Source organism: Schistocerca gregaria, chromosome 11 (assembly GCF_023897955.1).
Source record: "Schistocerca gregaria isolate iqSchGreg1 chromosome 11, iqSchGreg1.2, whole genome shotgun sequence".
NCBI classification, from domain to species: Eukaryota; Metazoa; Arthropoda; class Insecta; order Orthoptera; family Acrididae; genus Schistocerca; species Schistocerca gregaria.
The window spans coordinates 6,719,315-6,740,135 of NC_064930.1; the positions used below are offsets into that span (position 1 = coordinate 6,719,315).

The window sequence follows — 20,821 nt, forward strand, 5'->3', positions numbered from 1 at the left end:
ATTTTGAACTCAAAAGAGAACACTTAACAATAACTACTATTTAGTTATAAAGTAGTGTGATGGTTGGGGTTTATCTGTGTGATACATTTTATATAATATGGGAGGACTGTGACTGCTTAAAAGTACTTACTACAGTTTGTTATTTCTGCCACAGGCCCAAGACTATCCATGCAGCATGAATGTAAAAGAAGAGTTGGAGGAGGGTGTGAATAAAGAGGTAATTTTAGAATTTATATGACTACATGGAAGTAATATTGTTGAGCTGTGGTGTAAATAATGAGATGGTAATCAATTGTGTGTGTATTCACTATAGCAGTCCTGTTTTTTACTTTAGGGTAAATATGACAAGGGTTAGAGTATTACAGTATGCTCCAGGTTGGAAACTGGTAAAATAGAATATTTTGTTACACTTTACCCATATGGATTTAAACATTATCTTTGAGCAGGTGAAGTAGTTTAGCTTGTGAGTTTGTAGAATTGCTTCTTTACATTATAATCAAATATATATATATATATAAAAAATCTTTTTCAAATTCTAAAGGGGGCAGGGGTAAAATACAGGGAGCGAAAGGCTATTTATAATTTGTACAGAAACCAGATGGCAGTCATAAGAGTCGAGGGGCATGAAAGGGAAGCAGTGGTTGGGAAAGGAGTGAGACAGGGTTGTAGCCTCTCCCCGATGTTATTCAATCTGTATATTGAGCAAGCAGTAAAGGAAACAAAAGAAAAATTTGGAGTAGGTATTAAAATTCATGGAGACGAAGTAAAAACTTTGAGGTTCGGCGATGACATTGTAATTCTGTCAGAGACGGCAAAGGACTTGGAAGAGCAGTTGAACGGAATGGACAGTGTCTTGAAAGGAGGATATAAGATGAACATTAACAAAAGCAAAACGAGGATAATGGAATGTAGTCAAATTAAATCGGGTGATGCTGAGGGAATTAGATTAGGAAATGAGACACTTAAAGTAGTAAAGGAGTTTTGTTATTTAGGAAGTAAAATAACTGATGATGGTCGAAGTAGAGAGGATATAAAATGTAGACTGGCAATGGCAAGGAAAGCGTTTCTGAAGAAGAGAAATTTGTTAACATCGAATATAGATTTATGTATCAGGAAGTCGTTTCTGAAAGTATTTGTTTGGAGTGTAGCCATGTATGGAAGTGAAACATGGACGATAACTAGTTTGGACAAGAAGAGAATAGAAGCTTTCGAAATGTGGTGCTACAGAAGAATACTGAAGATAAGGTGGATAGATCACGTAACTAATGAGGAGGTATTGAATAGGATTGGGGAGAAGAGATGTTTGTGGCACAACTTGACTAGAAGAAGGGATCGGTTGGTAGAACATGTTTTGAGGCATCAAGGGATCACAAATTTAGCATTGGAGGGCAGCGTGGAGGGTAAAAATCGTAGAGGGAGACCGAGAGATGAGTACACTAAGCAGATTCAGAAGGATGTAGGTTGCAGTAGGTACTGGGAGATGAAGCAGCTTGCACAGGATAGAGTAGCATGGAGAGCTGCATCAAACCAGTCTCAGGACTGAAGACAACAACAACAACACATTATAAGTACAAATAAAAATTAAATGAGAGAGCATTGATGAAGTTATATGTAAATTGGTACCAAGTCCCAAGACTCAAGCTATGATTTCCTGTTTTAATGAGTAGTTCCCTTAATGGTTCCGTGTATGTGAACTCCAGCATTGGATGTTTTTATTCGCCATGTGATACTGCTGTGACAGTTACAGAATCATTCAAGAAAAATCTACACAAAGTAGTGCAGAAAAAGTAGGTGATTCTAACCTACTGAGTAGAGACTAAGATGTCTGTGCAGCAAGTAGTATGGACAGGCAGTCTTCTGAAGTACTTTAGAACAGTTTTCTGAAAGCTGTGATAAGCTGCTAGTTTAACAGCCCACACAAAATTGAAATAGTTGAAATAATGCAACTATAAACAGGCTTGTCCTTACAGATGGTATTAGTACAGAGAGGGGCTAGTGATCATGATGCCAGCACAGCAACAGTGGTAAATGAAACTTGCTGGCAGATTAAAACTGTGTGCCGGACTGAGAGTTGAACTCGGGACCTTTGCCTTTCACGGGCAAGTACTCTACCATCTGAGGTACCCAAGCATGACTCACACCCCGTCCTCGCAGCTTTACTTCTGCAAGGTTCTCAGGAGAGCTTCTGTAAAGGTAGGAGACAAAGTACTGGCAGAAGTAAAGCTGTGAGGACGGGGTGTGAGTGGTGCTTGGGTAGTTCAGATGGTAGAGCACTTGCCCACGAAAGGCAAAAGTCCTGAGTTCAAGTCTTGGTCCAGCACACAGTTTTAATCTGCCAGGAAGTTTTATCAGCACACACTCCGCTGCAGAGTGAAAATCTCATTCTGGATGGTAAATGAAGTTAATGAATCCTTTAAGAGGGCTAGGTGAATAGATTTGCTAGAAAGAGCAGGTAAGTAGTTGTTAACATACCATTTAAACAATGAAAATGTCATTTATTTCCAATATGATGTACATAGAGGAAGATGGACAAACACTAAATGGACTGTAAATCACATGCTGAATAAGTATGTGGTGAGTAACTGGATTACAGACAGGAAAGACCCACTATGGTTTAATGTCAGAATTCGGAAACACTGAGGAAACAGACTGTTGTACGCTCAGTTCAAAAAAGTATGCACACTGGTGACACGCAAGTACTAATGGAAATTCTGTCTGTAAAAAGGTCTATGCGTGAAGCATACAACTACCACCATCATACATGAGCAACAGATTTTACAGAGAACATGAGACATTTCTGGTCAAAGACTTCTATCCAGGCAGTCATTGACCAGTCTGGTGTGGCTTTGGAGGAAAGCAGAAGGTGGTCACTAACCCCTCTCTGTATTTAGTTATCAAGTTTGTGCAGGAAGATCATACCAACATATTGTAGTTTCACTGTCACGCAGACTCCTGTATTAGGAACATAGTAATAGGATCCCTGGAGTATAGAAGCAAGTGGAAGAGTTGAAAACATAGTAGTTGCCATGTCCAAACAGAATCACAAATCATTTGTCCAGAGAGTACTCTGCAGCATTGGCCTCATACTTACCTTGCATTTATTGCAAATCTCTCGCGTAGTGCAAAGACTCAGGCAGCTGGGAAAAAGTTCAGGTGGCTTCTGTACATAAGAATGGTAAAAAAATGTACCTGCAATATTACAGAAAAATATCATAATGATTATTTGCTCCAGAGTTCCTGAACATATCCTCAGTTCAAATATAATTAATTTCTTTAAGACAGAAAAGTTTTTATCCACAAATCAGCATTGATTTTGTGCAATACTCATTTTGGTCTTGTATCAAATTACATACTGTGAACCATGGATGATGGGCAACAGGCTAGATTCCACATTCCTATATTTCCAGAAAGCATTTGAACAGTGCACCACTGCATACTGTAAATAAAAGTATTAGCATATGGAATAGGTTCCCCGATATATGAATGGTGCAAAGACCTCTCAAGTAACAGAGGCCAGTACTTTGATCACAGCAGCAACTGTTTTTTCAGAGACAAGAGTGTCATCAGTAGTGCCACAGAGAAGGGTGCCATATCTATATATGAAACAATCTGATGAGCAGCATTCTGTGCCTGTTTGCTTATGGCATTGTGTGTGGGGAAGGATCATCACTAAATGACTACGAGGATACAAAATGACTTGGACAAACTTTTTATGTGGTTTGATGAATGGCAGATGCAGAAATTCAAGTAACTGAAGATGAGTAGGAAAAACAATCCCATAATGTTGTATACAACATCAGTACTCTACAGATTGACAGTCTGGTCAATAAAATGTTTAGGTATAACATTGCAGGGGCCGGCCGGAATGGCTGAGCGGTTCTAGGTGCTACAGTCTGGAACCGTGTGACCGCTACAGTTGCAGATTTGAATCCTGCCTTGGGCATGGATGTGTGTGATGTCCTTGGGTTAGTTAGGTTTATGTAGTTCTAAGTTCTAGGGGACTGATGACCTCAGAAGTTAAGTCCCATAGTGCTCAGAGCCATTTGAACCATAACACTGCAAAGTGATATGAAGTGGAACAAGCACATAAGGATGGTAGTAGGATGGGGAATGATCAACTTTTTTTGTATTTGAAAAACTGTGGTTCATTTGTAAGGGACACTACATGTAGAACACCGTAGAAGTACCTAGTAGTAGTAATTGTTGTTGCTGTGGTAATAGATTCCATCCACAATGCACCGTTTGGTGGCTTGCACAGTTTTAATGCAAACGTACTTGCACAGAAACCAGAAAGAAGATAATCAAGCTGCAGATTCCATGTGAAATGCATTCTCAAGCTTTATAAGTTTGGAAAGTCCGTTTGTAATGCTAATAAGTTGTTAACTGGCATATGTGACAGAGCCAATTATCAGTCATCTGCTTGTGTCATGAAGAGAATACATGACAGAAAGGTAAACATAAATATAAACTAGAGGTAAAGCTGTCATCAGCCCGGAGGTTTTAAACACCGGAGTTCTCTACTACCAACAGTCCTACTGACTACCATGTGCTGTTACCCTCTTTCCACATCTGAACTGATTTACCCAACTAGTTACAAAGTACATGCTGTTCAACGATCAAGGACCTTTGGATTTGTAGTGTCACAATTACCCATTGAGCCACCAAGTACTAGAAAAAGGCAGAAGTATTTAGCAGTAAAGTCCAGCGCCATAATCGTTATAATTCCATATGGAATGCACTCCAAAAGGAGATGATGAACACACCAGAGGTCACATGACCGTAAAGTGTAGTTAGCAGATTCAGTTACACAAAAAACGGTGCTGAACTAACACCTTTCTGACATCCGAATTGTTCATTTATGGAACAGTGGTTTGCACATGTATAGAAACAGGCAAAGGTCATTCCAGTTTGTAAGTTGGTAGAAAAATCTTCTTGAATGATTTTGTGATCCTGTATGATGTCTCTTTAAAAAAAATCAATTCATCTGGAAGAATGGAAATGGATCCCATAATTACTGGTCATGTGAAACTGTTTAGTCTGATTCTCAACAGTGCTGCCACAATGTAGTCAGCCTGTAAAATGAGACCGTAGTTCTGTAGCAGTATCTGTGGGAGAACTAGCAAAGTTGATGTGCCTTTCAATGACTTAGTACTTCTGCTATGCAGTTAGTCATTACTTTATACCTTAAATTACGTGAAAACAGTAAGATACATTAGAACCGAATGGTACAAATGGATAGGTGTGATGTACCTGCCATTACCACATTGTAAACTATACAAGTACCTTCTCTTGTGATGGTGTCCAACAGTCATAGCTAATCCACAAAACATATGGAATGAAAATGAATGTTTCCATAACTGCCTACTTATTTGTGACAAAAAGTATTTTAAGTACAGTTATATATGTTGCCAATATAAGAATATTATTGAGTCTGAGAATCCTACTTTCACTACTGTTTGGGGGGTTACCACCAACAGCATGCGCTCTCATTTGTTGCACAATTTTCACCCATATTCATTCTTGCCCTTCGTCTCCCCTCCACTCTTCTGATGCTAACATCCCACAGGTGTGTCATCTGTCACTTCAGTGTACATTCCATGGCTTGCTAAATATTTCAAGGGTTTCTGCTCAATGTTCCAGCCAGCTTTGGTCCAAGAGTATTTTGAACATGACAACTTTCTTGGAGGGCATTACACTCAGGAACTACAAACACATCAAGAATTTACTGTTAATGGTAGTATGGTCTTTACTTGGTATGCAGTCTGACTAGCGTGCATTCATCAGAGGACCACAAACAACTGCCTAGCCTAAAAAATGCTTGCTTTGTGTAGTGCACCACTGACCCATGAAGTATTTCTACAATTCTCCACCACATAATGCATTTCCAGCAGTCTGCAGTTTGGGCCGTCAGAGAATCAATGAAGCCTTTGGTTGAGACCCTCCACTCACGCCAAACCAAAGAACTTGAATCAATTCTGGAATGCTGATACAAACTGTGTGTGCTGCATGCACTCATGTGTGACACAGGGGCTCTTCGCCATTTGTGCTACCCCTCAATATAAACTGAAGGTGGCCTCAGAACTCAAACGATGGATATCATTGGCACCAACATCAGCCACAACTTGTAGACAGCCACACCCTGTGTGTTTCTTAGCCACAGGCAGTACATTTTCCACATCTCAAATCCTGGATGCCATTTCCCTAAGGAGCTCCATAATGCATTTGACATTGGAGGTCCTGATTAACTAGAAAACTTCTCTCCACGTGGGCCTGTCTGGACCCTGATGAATGAACACCTGCCAGTCCACCCACAGGGTCAATGGGTGAGGCAGCCTCCACATCACTCTCTGCTTCAAACAGTGCTAACTGTTACGACCCATCCCCCACCATTTGGTGAGGACAACTCAGCCACATTGGGTACACCACAAGGTGTCTTGACAACAGAGCCAGTGGGCAAAATAGGTGGCACCTTAGGCATTCTATGTGATAAGCCAGGTTCTCGGCCCCCACTATTAAAATAGGCAGCAGCCTGAATGCTGCTGAATGTGGCAAAACACATCTTCAGCTGTTGGTGAACTGAGGCTAGCTCCTCCATCTGCACACAGTGTGCACACATTATATTCATTCCATTACTACTAATCAAGAATTAACAGTAAAACACACAGAGAAAGCTATATATGTAGCTTGCTATTGTTCTGATATTTCACCAGTGGAGGCTAATGCATTATTGCACTGTGTAGCTTTTCATTCAAAAGAATTAAGATCTGTGCAACAGACCACGAATATACTTTAAAGTTACTAAAATATAGGATTGCACCTCTTTACTACAAAAGCATGGAAGGAATGTAATCATAAAACGAGCAAGAGCAAGAGAGCGAGAGCAAGAGAGCTACATATGAAGGGCTCACTTCAATAGTGGTACAAGTCCATTACCTACACTTTTCTGCCTATAATGCTTCTGAAATTAATGATCCAAACAAAGAGAAAGAAAGGTTCGTGTCTAGCAAGAAGCCATATGCTTGAGTATATTTGTGGTATCTCAACTGCAGATTTTTCAGCACTCATTTAACTGTAGGACTCTGTATTTCAAGATGAACAAAAATGAACTTGTACCACTATTGCAATAAGCCCTTCATATGTAACTTCATTCTGAAACAACCCTTATTAAATCTGGGTATTGTTAGCAGTCAAATAATGTACGGGCTTCGACTTTTTTTCAAGTAACGGTAACCTAATGCATACATGCTAATCGATTTTGAGTGCTATGGGTGTTATTTCAGGCAGAATTTGGCTGCTCAATAATGCTGCATTCAAGGAGCAGGGATTGTTGACTAAAGAAGTTCGTGTAAGTTAGCCCGAGGTAAAGTTACATATTTTTGGTTCAACATAAATGGAAGGAATCGCTAACACTGCAAAATAAATTATTATTCATATCTAATCTCAACGTGTCAAATATGCATGTGTTGTCTGTTCTTTTGAACATGACCAGTGGGACAGACAGCATTTTATCCTGCAGCCACCCCTTCCTCCCGCCCCACCCCACCCCGCGCTCCCCCTTCTCCCACCCCACCCCGCGCCCCCCTTCTCCCACCCCACCCCACCTCACGCCCCCCCTTCTCCCGCCCCACTCTGCGCCCCCCCTTTCTCCCGCCCCGCCCCACCCCACCCCGCGCCCCCCTGCCTCCCGCCCCGCACCCCCTGCCTCCCGCCCCCCCACCCGCCCCAACCCCCTGCCTCCCGCCCCCCCACCCGCCCCAACCCCGTGCCTCCCGCCCCCCCACCCACCCCGCGCCCCCTGCCTCCCGCCGCCTGCCCCCCACACACCCGGCGCCCTGCCTCCCGCCGCCCCCGACCACGCTGTTTGGCGCCCCTGTCTCCCCCTGTATGACAGTGCCGTGAAGAAACAAGAGACAGATGCTCTGATACGTCACTTTCTTGATTTTTCAGTTTCTTGAAGACCCATTAAAGGCTGGGGCCCATCTTGTTCGCTTGAAGCAAGACCCCGAACTGAAACACTGTGCTGCTGGATCTGAGCATAATGTAAGTTCTCACACAAGCACTGTATTGTGCAGAAAGTGTAGTAAGAAACTCTAGTTAGATGTGTTATTTGTAGGGTATTACCAATAGTATTTTAACAGCACTTACAACAAGCATTTCTTTATGAACCATTACTGTTGCATTAATATTTTATTGTGATTCTATGTAATGAATGCCTTAAGAACATATTTTGTGTAAATGGAGCAAGGAAGACTTCCTCTTGGAAGTAATTGTTAATCTTTTTACATCTCTGTGTCACAGTGGTGTAACATATGTGGAACTATGACTTGTAATTGGTGTATATTCTAGAATTCCCAGTCGCTATTCACTGTACTATTTACATCATTACTGAAATCCTGCTGTGGAATTCCTTATGATTTTCCTTCAGTACACATGACATTAATTTGCATTGTTCCCTAAAGAGCAGGCACTGAAAATAAATGGTGATATGGCAAGAAGCTGTGTAAATAACAATAAATTTTGGTAATTTTGATGATAATGTGTGGAATGCCACATTCATTTGATTAATGACCAAAAATTCCTCTTGTTTATGGGTTTACTGTTGGAAGATTATTTGCGTCTTTATATTATCTGTGTTTAATTTTGAAATGTTGCCACACACGTATATCAGATTTGTATATGGGAGTACAACCATCCGATAGAGTAGGCCATAGTGCCTCTGAAATCAGAGTGGATTATGTGACAGGAATAGAAAGTGAAAGTATGTCAAATAAGTACTGCACAATGGCTGATAGCAAAATCAGGGGCAATAGAACTGATTTGGATGCATTCTGACACACTCTCTTCCCAATTGATAAGAATCTCTGCAAAGTTGGATGATACTAATGAGAAAAGAATATTGAGAGCTGTCATATACACAGAGAAGATAGCAAGCAGTTATAATTCACAGATTGTGTTTTTCTTTCAGTCTGTTGAAGATCCATTGGGAATATCTTTGTCCACTGATTTTATCAAGGAGGATCCTGAATTAAATATAACTGAGAATACTGTAAGTATTTACATCTCTGATGTATTGCATGTATTCAAGTAGTAAGTCTTTTGTTAAGTGTGTAGAGTAAAAGATGCATTGCAGTGGAATTGTTACAGATAGTCAGTTTTCTGGAATTTGTTGCTGTTCGTAATTGTAGAGTAGTCTTGTACTCCTGCACTTGACTTTCAGATCACCTCTTACATTCTGTCTGTTTTAAGTAGAAGTGGAAGTGGACTAGTGGCTGGTATAATCCTGTTCTCAGTAGCCCTTATTCTTATCAACTACATTGTATAATGGTTGTCTGTGATGGTCGCGAAATTCACATTTAGATGAAGTGTAAGTTCTAATATTGTAGGTGATTTGAGAGATACTCCTACTTTCAACAACTTCTGATCAATAGCATTCAAAAGAACACTGGCTGTTCTTATCTTTTGTGTGAATCATAGTTATTCTTGACTTTGCCCTAAATTTTTTTGGGATTTGAAAAACAGAGATGAAATTTGTGGGTTCGAGATCAGCCCCGATATGTTGGCCACAACCTGTACATATTGTGGCAGCTAATGTGGTGCCTGTTCTATTACTTATAAAATTTTCATTAATAGAAAAACTCTTATAGCTTTTAGTGAATGATTGTACATAGCTGAAGCCATGTATAGCCCCACCATTCAAGTTCTGGCAGATGTGAAGAAGAAAGATTATTTTTTTTAAATATGCTTTATGACCTTGCTAAGGGAAGGAGAAGCTCACATTGATAAACATGTCACAAGAATGAAATTAGACAAATATTGGCGAACATTGAACACATATGGGCAAAGGTTAGGTACTGGCTCACTCTTGATCTGATTGTTCAAAAACAAACTTTCTGAAGCTATAAAGGATTTTTCAGGCACTGAAATGTTAGCTTCTTCAGACACTGGATTGTGTGGTGATTATACAAGCATACAGGTCTAGGATCTAAACTATCTTGCTAGGGACAGCTCAGAGAGTATATAAAGGAGTGTAGCTGATTCACAGGTAACAGCCCAAGACTTAAATGTCACAGGGACTCATGTTATGCCATTTTAAACAAATGAAAGGGATGCATTGGCATCGCAAGTAGACAGGACAGTAAGTGAAACAGTAGTAGTGTTGTTCCACAAGAAGGGTTTTACAGAAATGAGAATGCTGCGCATAGTAGTCAGGGATGTGCATATGAGGAGTTCGGCTAAAACAATGATCTGTAGGGTGTCCTAGGGCATAGCTGTAGTTGTCAAAGTAGCTGGATTGTAGTTGGTGACCACTTACATTGAAAATACAAAAGGCCATCCTGGCCTTCATATGCAGCCCAAGAGATCACAGGTCAAACAAGATGTCTCCATGGCACCGGGCCAGAGGTTCAGGGACAGTGTCCACTGCATGGAGTGCTTCTCCCATAGCAAGTGTGAAGAACAGTGTGTTGCTGATTGTGTGGTCTGGAATACCATGTCATGTGGTTGGCACTGAAATCACTGATGTTGTACCCCACTTGTTACTTTGAAAATATGTAACTTAGATTAAACAGTGGTATACACCTGAGAAATCTACGGATAGGATGTGTGACCATAACAGTGATGCTGGGTAGTACATGCAGTTGTGCAGTAAATATCTTAGCTCTGTCATCTAGAGTGGACATGCAATCTTTGTGGTCTCGGGAGCATAAAATGCAAGAGCTTAATAATGATGCAGAAAAATAGGGCTGACCAATTTGATACTGGCACATGGCCAGCAAGATTCTGTAGTAATTGTGGAATTGGGAATTTTATTAGGTAATTGCATGAGAAGCTAGAGCAAGCTAGCAAGATTGCAAATTAATACTTTGTTGGAGAAGCAGTTCAGTGCTAGGCTGCTACATCTGTTACTGGTAGGTTCAAACAACACACAAGTGTAACGGAGATCCTTCAGGAACTCAAATGAGAATTCCCAGAGGTAAGGTGATGTTCTTTCTAGAAACACTATTGAGAAAATTTAGAGAACTGCCATTTGAAGCTGACTGGTGAACGATTTTGTTGTTTCTAACATACACAGCACAGAATGACTATGAAGGTGAAATTTGAGAAGTCAGGGCTGATTGAGAGGCGCATATACAGTCTTTTTCACTCATATTTGTGCCATTAAGTGGGTAGTGGAGTATAGATGTATGTGGAAATTCTAGGCAAAATGAGTAGCTGACCAATGTAGTAGGAGCAACAATGATATTTTTTCATAGTAGTAAATGTACATATACATACATACAAAAAATCTATTACTAGTTCCCTTAATTAGCCATGCAAGTAGATTAGCACTAGTCACAAACAGCTGGTTGTCACTATACTTCACAGAGATAAATCCCTGTGGGAGCTTCTGCCTTAAGATTTGCAGTGTGGCTCATCCCACATCCATCCACATCTTCATTTATGGAATGCAATGTGTAAATTAAAGAATGAATAAATGAATAACATTCACACCATGTATCAAGCCAGGGCAGAGATTACAGTGTTGCAAGCAAATTTAATTTTCTGAATAACATTGTTAAACATTCAATAATAGGTGCAACTCATCAAGACAAATTAAGATCATCATATTTCACTGAAAGAAGTTATACCTGTATAAGAAATTCCTCAAGGATGTTTAAAATCATCAGATTTCACAAGACTATAACTTTATTTATTACAAAGGCACAGAATTGGTGTCAGATTTTTATTTCTATATATGCCTGCAAAGCCTTTATTTCCAAAGGAACCATATAATTTTCATGTTGCTCACATTTTGTGTGTGTGTGTGTGTGTGTGTGTGTGTGTGTGTGTGTGTGTGTGTGTGTGTGTGTGTGTGTGCGCGCGCGCACATAAGGTACTTTTCACAGCTATGTCTAGGACCAGATCCGTCATTTACTGATCACAAATATCAAAATCCTTTTCTACACATTTAAGCATCCAGACAATAGACTTGATCCATGCATTTGCAAGCATGTCACGTTAGGAACCTCAATGCTGTTGCCATGTAGCATCACAGTTCATCCATTGTTATTGGTACACATACGTGGAGCCTGTCACAAACACCCACCAATAAAAAAGATACCATACTGTGAGATGAAGAAATGATGTCCACAAATTGGTAAAATTGTCAAGTTGATCCCCTCAGCATTACTCACCTACAGGCAATTTCAATGGCATCTTTAGAAGTGTTCACTTCTTTTTGGAATTATCTTCTGGGAAAGCCAAATAGAAATAAATAAAATATTAATATTATTTAATGTGAAAGGCAATAGGGAGTTCCATAGTGATATGTAGATGCGAAGTGTTCACATCACATTCCTACTACAAGCTTGTACAGGATAAATACTAATTTGTTCATTGCTGCCATATTATCCTATAGGCTAGGACTGAGAGAAAGCGTGCTGGGAAGCATTTCTGCATGTGGACACTCTGGAGGAACATTCATTAATTGCAGGGCAGAGAGAGATGAGCTTTTTGGTTATCTTATTCTCATACTGGTGCCTCCATAATTTATTATCGATCTGAATGCCTGAGAACTTAGCTCTTGGAACCTCATCCAGTGTCTGTCATCGGTATCTCCTTGTATCTGTAAGTCATTTGAATTTGTTTGGAATTGCATGATGTATGTTTTTGTAGGTATAAAGGTTGAATTTTTGTGCTGTTGCCTGTAAACCAGTTGCAAGCATGTTCCATTTTTCTCCTGGCTGTTTTTAGCATGAATGTGTTTGGCCATTATCAGTGTACTAATTATTGGCAAGCATTGCAGATTTTGAAGGCATCTCCAATAGCTTTAGCACAACATTCACGTAGGTCAGTCCTGTGGGGCGTCATATGTATTGTTTCCCCATTCTGTATTCTGATTTCCTCCCAAGGTATCATTTATTACTATTACCCAGTTTATTGTTGCTAAGCTAAGATTCAGTTCTTGTAAGTGCAATTCATTTAACATGACAACACTTGTAGTTTCCCCGAGTAAAGGGAGATTAAGGCTTTAATGTGATGCCAATAAGTTATCTCCACTTCTATGTGACTTGTACAGTTACAGAATGAAAAAGTCATCCCAGCATTGGGGAACTGCTGTAAATAGTGAAGGAGAACATTTTGTTGATTATTTTAGTCTCTTATTTGTATCTGTTATATATTAAAATTAAGTAAATATGCCATGAACCATATACCAACCAAATAATTGCTCGAAATGTCTTACCTTTTTTCATTTTATTGGTAAACTGTGTTTCCTTTCATCACTGTCTAACCAGTATGTATGATGTTCAAAACAAAACGTGGTCTGTTAAGCCCAGAGTCTGAATACAGATGTTGCAAACACGGATTGGTATTGTACATATCTTTTGCAACACAGCTAACTCAATGGATGTGTGCTAAGTCTTCAATGATGAATCATATTGCCTTTAGTAGTCAAGTTTATAAAGGATTTAATATTTTCTCAAAACAATTCTGATCTACAAGTAAGGTTATGGCTGAGTAAATGTCAGAACATTCTTAATTTCTTGTCGTAAAATGATGTGGCTCTGTTGAGAGGTTAATGTAATCTGTCCACTATTGATTCTCATAGTATTTGAGAAGCAGTGTTTGGGTCAGCTGTGTTGTGACAGTTAACCAACATAATAGCTAATTACTCTTGTTGTGGAGTATTGTTTAAAATAATTTTAATGAACAACCCATAGGGTGCATTAAAATATTTTGTAGGTTATCAACTAAATTTGTTTACTTCATTGTAGAAATGACTGAACTACTAAATATCCACCAATTGATGTTGGAAATAATTTGATTTTGTTGTATGATCAGTAGGCCTGGTAGTTACATTGGATAGAGATACAATTATTTCTTAATGGAATACAACAGTATAGTTACTTATTAAATGTTAGTTGAATGAAAAGCACAATTCAGCTGAGGAAAGAGTGATTCCAAGTTTTCTCTTGGGCAATCACATGTTTGAAAAGTGGGTTTCATTCATTGTTATAGTAACAGTTCCTTTTCTAAATGATTGATAATCGGTTCACACAATTGGCCGTGTGGAATTAAAGATAGCTTCTGTAAGAATTTCTTAAAATCATGTTTAAATCGGAAATTATTTGAATTGCACCCTTACTTTAAAATCCAAATACATAAGGAATACGTTAAATTAGGAATGCAATAATTGAATCTAAAACTTGAAATCTTGAAGATAAAAGTCAAAAACTAATTGCATTTGGGACACCATGGATTCTATACATAGTTCACACAAATAGCATTAGTCATAATGCCATTTTTGATACTCAAAAAAACTAAAACTATACATAAATCATACGATTTAAATACACGAGTCTTTCGGTTTTTCATTATATTACATTTTCTTATTTAAAAAAAATTCATCTTGCAACGTAGTCATAGCTCCCAATTCTAAAGACATAAGTAATATCTGATGCTTTTTAAATGATACTACAGATAAACCTTGATGCAAAAACACAGATAAGGTTCAGAAAATTATATTTTACTCTCGTGTTCACATTTTGGATTGGATCAAAACTGCAAATTTGTCAGACAAAATGGCTGGTCTTCACTGAACTTAAAAAAAATTCTTACATCACTCAGGTGTGTCTTATACTCAAAATCAATTTTAAAATGTCCAGTGTTTAATTTAAAATTCCTGCCAGGCTTAAAGAAGGCCATATATTCAGTGCTGTGGGAAACCTATAACTTTCTGGCAACACGATTCAACTGGCAACAGCAGTGCACCAATGCAATGAACATAAGCTGTAGAGCTTAACAAGCTTGTTAACACTGCCCCCCTCCTGCCCCGCCATCACAAACACAGAACACTGTCAAGCCTATGATGTATCACAGCAGTCTACAGTGCCAGTGAACTTGAACTGAAAGTGATTTGTATTATTGTTAGCAGGAGAGTATTTTCTTTAGTAGTTTATTAATGAAAAAATAGGGGTTTCATCTGAAGTGGGCTATAAATTGAAGATAATAGCATATGCAGTACAATATGGCAAGACAGCAGCTGAGTGGCATTTTGGTCCTCCTCCAACAGAAAGAGCCATTCGTGATTGGCTTGCCAGTAAAGTAGAACTGCAAAAATTAGTAAGACTACATGTGCCAATTGAGGACTGAATGCAAAATGGCCTAAATTAATCTTGTATCCAGAATTAAAGCAACAAACTACTACTTCCCCCTCTTGTGTTTCATTCACAATGCAATCCTACAAACTGTAACCAGATGTCCGTATGATCGTGTTCTGCATGGAAGATGGCATTCCGGTCAACTGACAACTTGGCCAATGATGATGTCAGGGGACGTATGAAATGAGGTAGTGTTTGTTGGGTAACCTCACATTCACAATCACCATGTACACAGCTACAGACAGTGCAGTTTGACAGAGAAAAAGCCTACTAGACTTGGCATTGGAGGGCCATAGAAAGAAAGGAAACAGGACAGTCAAAAATTGATGTGGCCTGATGGCTTAGTGTGAATTCTGCTATTGTTTCTTGGATGTAACAACAGTTCATAGAGACTGAAACTGTATCCCAAAGTCCAGGGCAGGGTCGACCACATGTGACTTCTGAAGAGAGGACTGTTATTTGGCTGTAATGTCACAACAGACTGCCTTTGTACTGCACAGTAGCTGGCATATAAGGCTGCAGCATCTGCTGGACATGTTGTATCAAGGGAAAATGTGTGCAGATGGTTTTGGCAGAGTGGCCTTTATTGTTGGAGACCTGCTGTATGTCGACCTCTGACACATCTTCACAGAAGGCAATGTCAAGAGTGAGCAGGCAGCTTGCTTGTGAATAAGGGCAGCCTGCCCTGTCTTGTATTTGAATGGTTCCAGGATGTCACTGTGGGTGTCACAGGCATTTTTGTAACTTTGCTTCCTCCATTTCTATATATCTTCCTTCATCTTTTGCAGTTAATGACAGTCGCTGAGTTTTTCCTCCTACAAATTTCTTCAGTGTTCCCCTTGTGACGAGTTGTGCATGAATTATGTAGCACTCATGATGTTCTTGTTTCCCTGCTACTGTTACAGAAATGGAAATAGAAACTTTTCTTCCATCAGTTCTCAATTATGCTGTGGCTATTCCAAATTAAAGGGCAAGCCTTTGTGCTCAGGTTCTTAAACCAACCTCAACTTTGGCGATAGTTTGTTCTGTACTTTCCTTAGACCCTTTAAATACTTCTCTTCTTGCAACAAATTTACCCCTAGATGGAACACTATCTTCTACGGGCTGCAACCATTTTAATAACTACTTCCCTCTCTAAGACTTCTATGTGGATTTGTAGTTCTTCGATATTCTGAGTAATATGTAATACTGCTGGTTTTCTACTTCATCTATCTGCATTCCCATGCTTCTTCTCAGTTTTATGAATAAGTTCAAAATCAAATTCGCTTAGCCTTGCTGCCCATCATGTCAACCTATTGGAAATGATTCTTTAACCCCAACAACTATTTTAAGGCCGTATGACCTGTTATTACTCTGAATGTTTTACTGTACAGATAAAATTTGCAGTATGAAAGTCCATAAATAAGGTTAACTTCCCATTCTCCATTTTGGAATAATTTCATTCTTCAGAATTCAGTTGCCTTGAGTGTAAGCTACTGGATGTTCTACACATTCTACCTCTTCTGATAAGAGACAGGCTGATGCATGAATTTACGCATCACATAATAAAACATTATGTATCAAAATCTGGAAATGCTACAGTTGGAATCAATGTGTAAGCTTCTTTTAGCTCCTCAAAAGCATTCTGGCACTGTTCTGACCACACAAATTTAATACTCTTCTTCTAACAATTGTCAACCTTTTGGCAGTACCCACGCATCTTCTTACGAACTGGTGGTAATAATTCAAAAGTCCAGAGTGAGTGCAACTCTTTTACGGATTGTGGTACGGGAAATTCCCATACAGCTCTAATTAATATTGGTCTGTGTTACATACATCTTTTGATATGTCCTAGGTATGCTCTCTATTCCATCAAAAAGTCACACTTTTTTGTACTCGCTGTTAACTTCACTGCTTTTAACCTTAGGAATACTACCCTTAAGCACTGCATATACTGACTGCTGTCACTTCCATAGACGATTATTCCATCAAGATAAACAGCATTTCCATGGTTTCAAACTTCTGAGAATTGTGTCCAACAATCTCTGAAATGTTATACAGGTGCATTTTTTTAAAATGAGGATGGCATCCTTCTGATTTGGTAGTGTCCCCATGGTTCCAGAAATGCTGTTTTGTGTCAGTCCTGTGATACAGGCTCTATCTGGTGATACTCACTCTGCAAATCCATTGTTGAAAAATACTAGGATAGCTCTAAATGATCCATAGTTTTTGTGATGTTTGGGAAATAGTAGGCATCCATTATGGTTTTCTCATTTAGGTGTCTATAATCAAACCAAACCTATATTTTTGGCACAAATATTTTTGTCCACTGTCGACATCACATTCTTCAAGTATTCCATCTTACAGCTGTTGATTGATTTACAACTTCAAAATTGGGTGAAAGTTGCTAGCTCTTCTGTATGGTTTGTGGTAGACTGATGACTCGTTTCTTATTGGTATGCAGTGTTGTGTAATATGCATACCTGATAATGGTCATTTTGGAAAAAATAAACCATTGAATTCCAAAAGTAGTTTTGTCATCTGTTTGCTCTTGCTTCCCTGTAGATGCTTCACGTTTGCTCCTCATACAGTTTCAGTGATGTCTGGCAATTCTCTGTGGCTGACACCCCATATGTTCCATTCTTCTTCCTCCAGGATATTCATATTGGAGATTAACAACTGGTGTGTTAATCATGTGCCCTCTGTCCTGAAATGGTATGTAGAAACAGGTATGGGCATCATATGTCTGTTGAATAAACAACCTACCTGAATTCTCTTCTAATGGTTCCATCACACACAAAATTCCTGCCGGCAAGCTGGACTTGACACTGACCCAAAGAAATTTCCCAGTACCCTTAGATACATAATCATGTGAATCGAGTCTTAGTATAGTTTTCATGGTTTAATTGGTTCATCTTTCACAATTGACTCTTCTTGCCACCTCTCTATCATGACTTAACCTAACTGAAGCATTTTTCTGCCATGTTTCACCCTATGTAGCTGGGAGTTGAGTATGGCACAATGCTGATAAGGAAATCTAATCCAGAATCATGTTGTACCCCTCAATTGTATGTGACACAATCTCTAATCATTGTTTAAATTAAGCCGTATTCAGGTGGATGCCAGTGTCCACAGTCCTAATGGTGTGATGATGTCTTTATTCCCACTCCATGCAGTCTGTGTACTGTGGTGGGTCCAATTGCGTACATTTCACCAGATCACTACTGGTGACTGAAACATTATCCCCTGTGTCCAATGATATCGTGGAATCATTTTTGTTCTTATTCGTCTTACCCCATACAGATCTTATGGCATCCACATCTGAATACAATTTTGTAGCATCTAGTCTTACTGGGAAGACCATAGGTGGACCAGGGGTCCCAGCTAGTATTCAATACCTTATTTCTACCTGCTCCTCTACTTTTAAAACTATTACTTCTTCTTTCGTTATTCACATCACCCTGAGGCTGGCAACACTTTATCCTTACTTGGCCTGTTTGTCCAAACTTGAAATGTTTTATATTAGCTGCAAACAGTGTCCATTTGCCCTGTATTCCAGTAGACAAACTGATCTCCTCACACACTGTAGTTACTGCACTGCTGTGCGCAAACTTTTAGACACCCTGTTCACACACATTCTGCAATTTCTGCATGCAGCCCTCTTAAAAAAGCTTTGAAGACCCTCTGCTATGCTTCTTGCAAAATAATGTCATTAACTTCAGCATCCTGCCCCAATGCACAAATACATCCATTGATTTTCCTTATCCTACCTGCAAATTCTTCCACAGTTTCTTTATTTCTCTTAGTTATTACTGTGAATTGTTCCCTATAGTGTCTGGCACTATTTTGATCCATATATCTTAGAATTAACCCTTCTTTAAATTCTTCGAATATTGTGGCCCTCTTCACAGCTCCTGTATATCCTAAATATGTTTTTACTTCCTTTGTTAGTATCTGTTTTGTAACAGTCAGTAATACTTCATTAGACCAACTGTGCATCTGAGCCAGATATTGAAGGTGAAGACATGCTCATTGTCGGTTGTTTTACCAGGACAAGGACCAATTAAACTTTTGTCTGACAAATTTACACTGTGTTGAATGATTGTGATCCTGTCAACCCACAAAGTTCCGTACTTTCCGCTGGTAATTCTGTTACCTTCTCGAACTATATACATACTACTTCTGATTGTGGTAAACCTTGTGTCTCTGGTTCTATTCAAGCTTTGTCCTTGACAACATTCACTTTGAGAGCTAACATTCTTAAGACAAGAAGACAAAATACATTAACTTAATTCTTACATGTAATTATGAGCCATATTTTCTCCCAGCACTGCCTAGCCGTATGGCCCAAATGATTACATGTGTAACATTTTCCTAGAAGTGATTTCATACATTGCACTTAGGACCCTTGAGGTTACACTGTGCGCATCTAACAGTCACTAACTAGTCATACCTTCCATTACCTCTAAGAGTAGAAAAATCCACTGGTTCTCTATTCGCAATAAAATCTACATTATAAAATTCACCTCTGTCAGATGGCTTTTCTATGACCAAAATATAAGGATTTTCTTTTTCTTTAATTCACTGTGACATAGGGTGTAGGTTGAAACATTGCTCTAAGAAGTGATGGCAAAGTTCTGACATCAATGTTGCATGACACTTGGATTGTCACATGTGGAGGGTGAAATGAGGTGTCAGGGCGACTAGATATGTTTAATTACTTACTTTTTTCCAGCCCTCAGCTGTAGTAAATCAGGAACAGCTTGGTAGAGGCTTCCAGTTGCCTCTTAAGTGAAATAGTAGACATCTGTCATTGCTGACAGGTCAAGGAGCAATGCTGAATATGGGGTCACTCAGTGTTGCTGTCAGCAGTCACTCTGGCTGCGACAGTGATGCAGCTAATGATGGCTGTAAACTTCCTCCAGTGAGCAGCCAGCTCCCTCGTGCCTCACAGCAGGCTACCCTGTGTAGTGGTCAAACGGCAGATCCCATAGTGTGTTCTAGGATGTCACTCTGGGTGTCACAGGTTTGTGGGTGTTGTTCGCTCTTATATTGAGACAAGAATCATTTAATACACAAATAGCTGAATGTTTATTTGTTCCAGACTATGTTCATTTAGGGCTTCAGGCAAATATTTTAAACATGACTGGTGGCAGGTGAGGAAAGGCTCCCGACTTCCTGCTAATGCACTCCATCGTTGGCTATTGCTATATCACGCCCAACTGACTCAGCTTCACAACACCAGTTGGTTGTGTATTGCTTTGCAGCATCTAATACGCCCACCCACCTGCAGCTGGCACTGTTGCAGCTCACTTCTGCTCTGGCGTATTTTCTGACCAAATTCAGTTGACATGCTACAGCCGAAACCCAACAGGACTTACACTAGAGAGAGCATTGAAAGGACCTACAATCACACCAGTGTGTCACTGGAAAAAAGTTGTTGTCTAGCGTAAGAGAAGACATTTTGGTCAAATCTTTCAAGAAGTACTGCATAGGTAATGCTCTGGTGGGCAATGAAGACCATCTTTTATATGAAGAAGACAGTCGTTATGAAGGGGAAGTTCAATTTTGATATTCAGGCGCCTTTAGGTCAGTGCGGTTCTATTCACAGAATTGTTGTTAGCCTGGCTTTGCAATCTAATATTACAAATTGTAAAAATGTTACTTTTTAAAAAGTGCTTAAATATGAATGTGTACCCTAT

The 20,821-nt window shown here is 39.4% G+C and overlaps 1 protein-coding gene across 1 annotated transcript in view; it reads left to right on the top strand.

Annotated features, from left to right (window-relative positions):
- Positions 1-20,821, top strand: part of LOC126295239 (zinc finger protein 492-like) — an 88,192-nt gene that overhangs the window by 19,847 nt on the left and 47,524 nt on the right. The window contains exons 3-5 of the mRNA XM_049987589.1: positions 155-217; positions 7,948-8,040; positions 8,966-9,046. Coding sequence (XP_049843546.1) covers positions 155-217; positions 7,948-8,040; positions 8,966-9,046 — 237 coding nt within the window. The remainder of the gene's footprint in view (positions 1-154; positions 218-7,947; positions 8,041-8,965; positions 9,047-20,821) is intronic.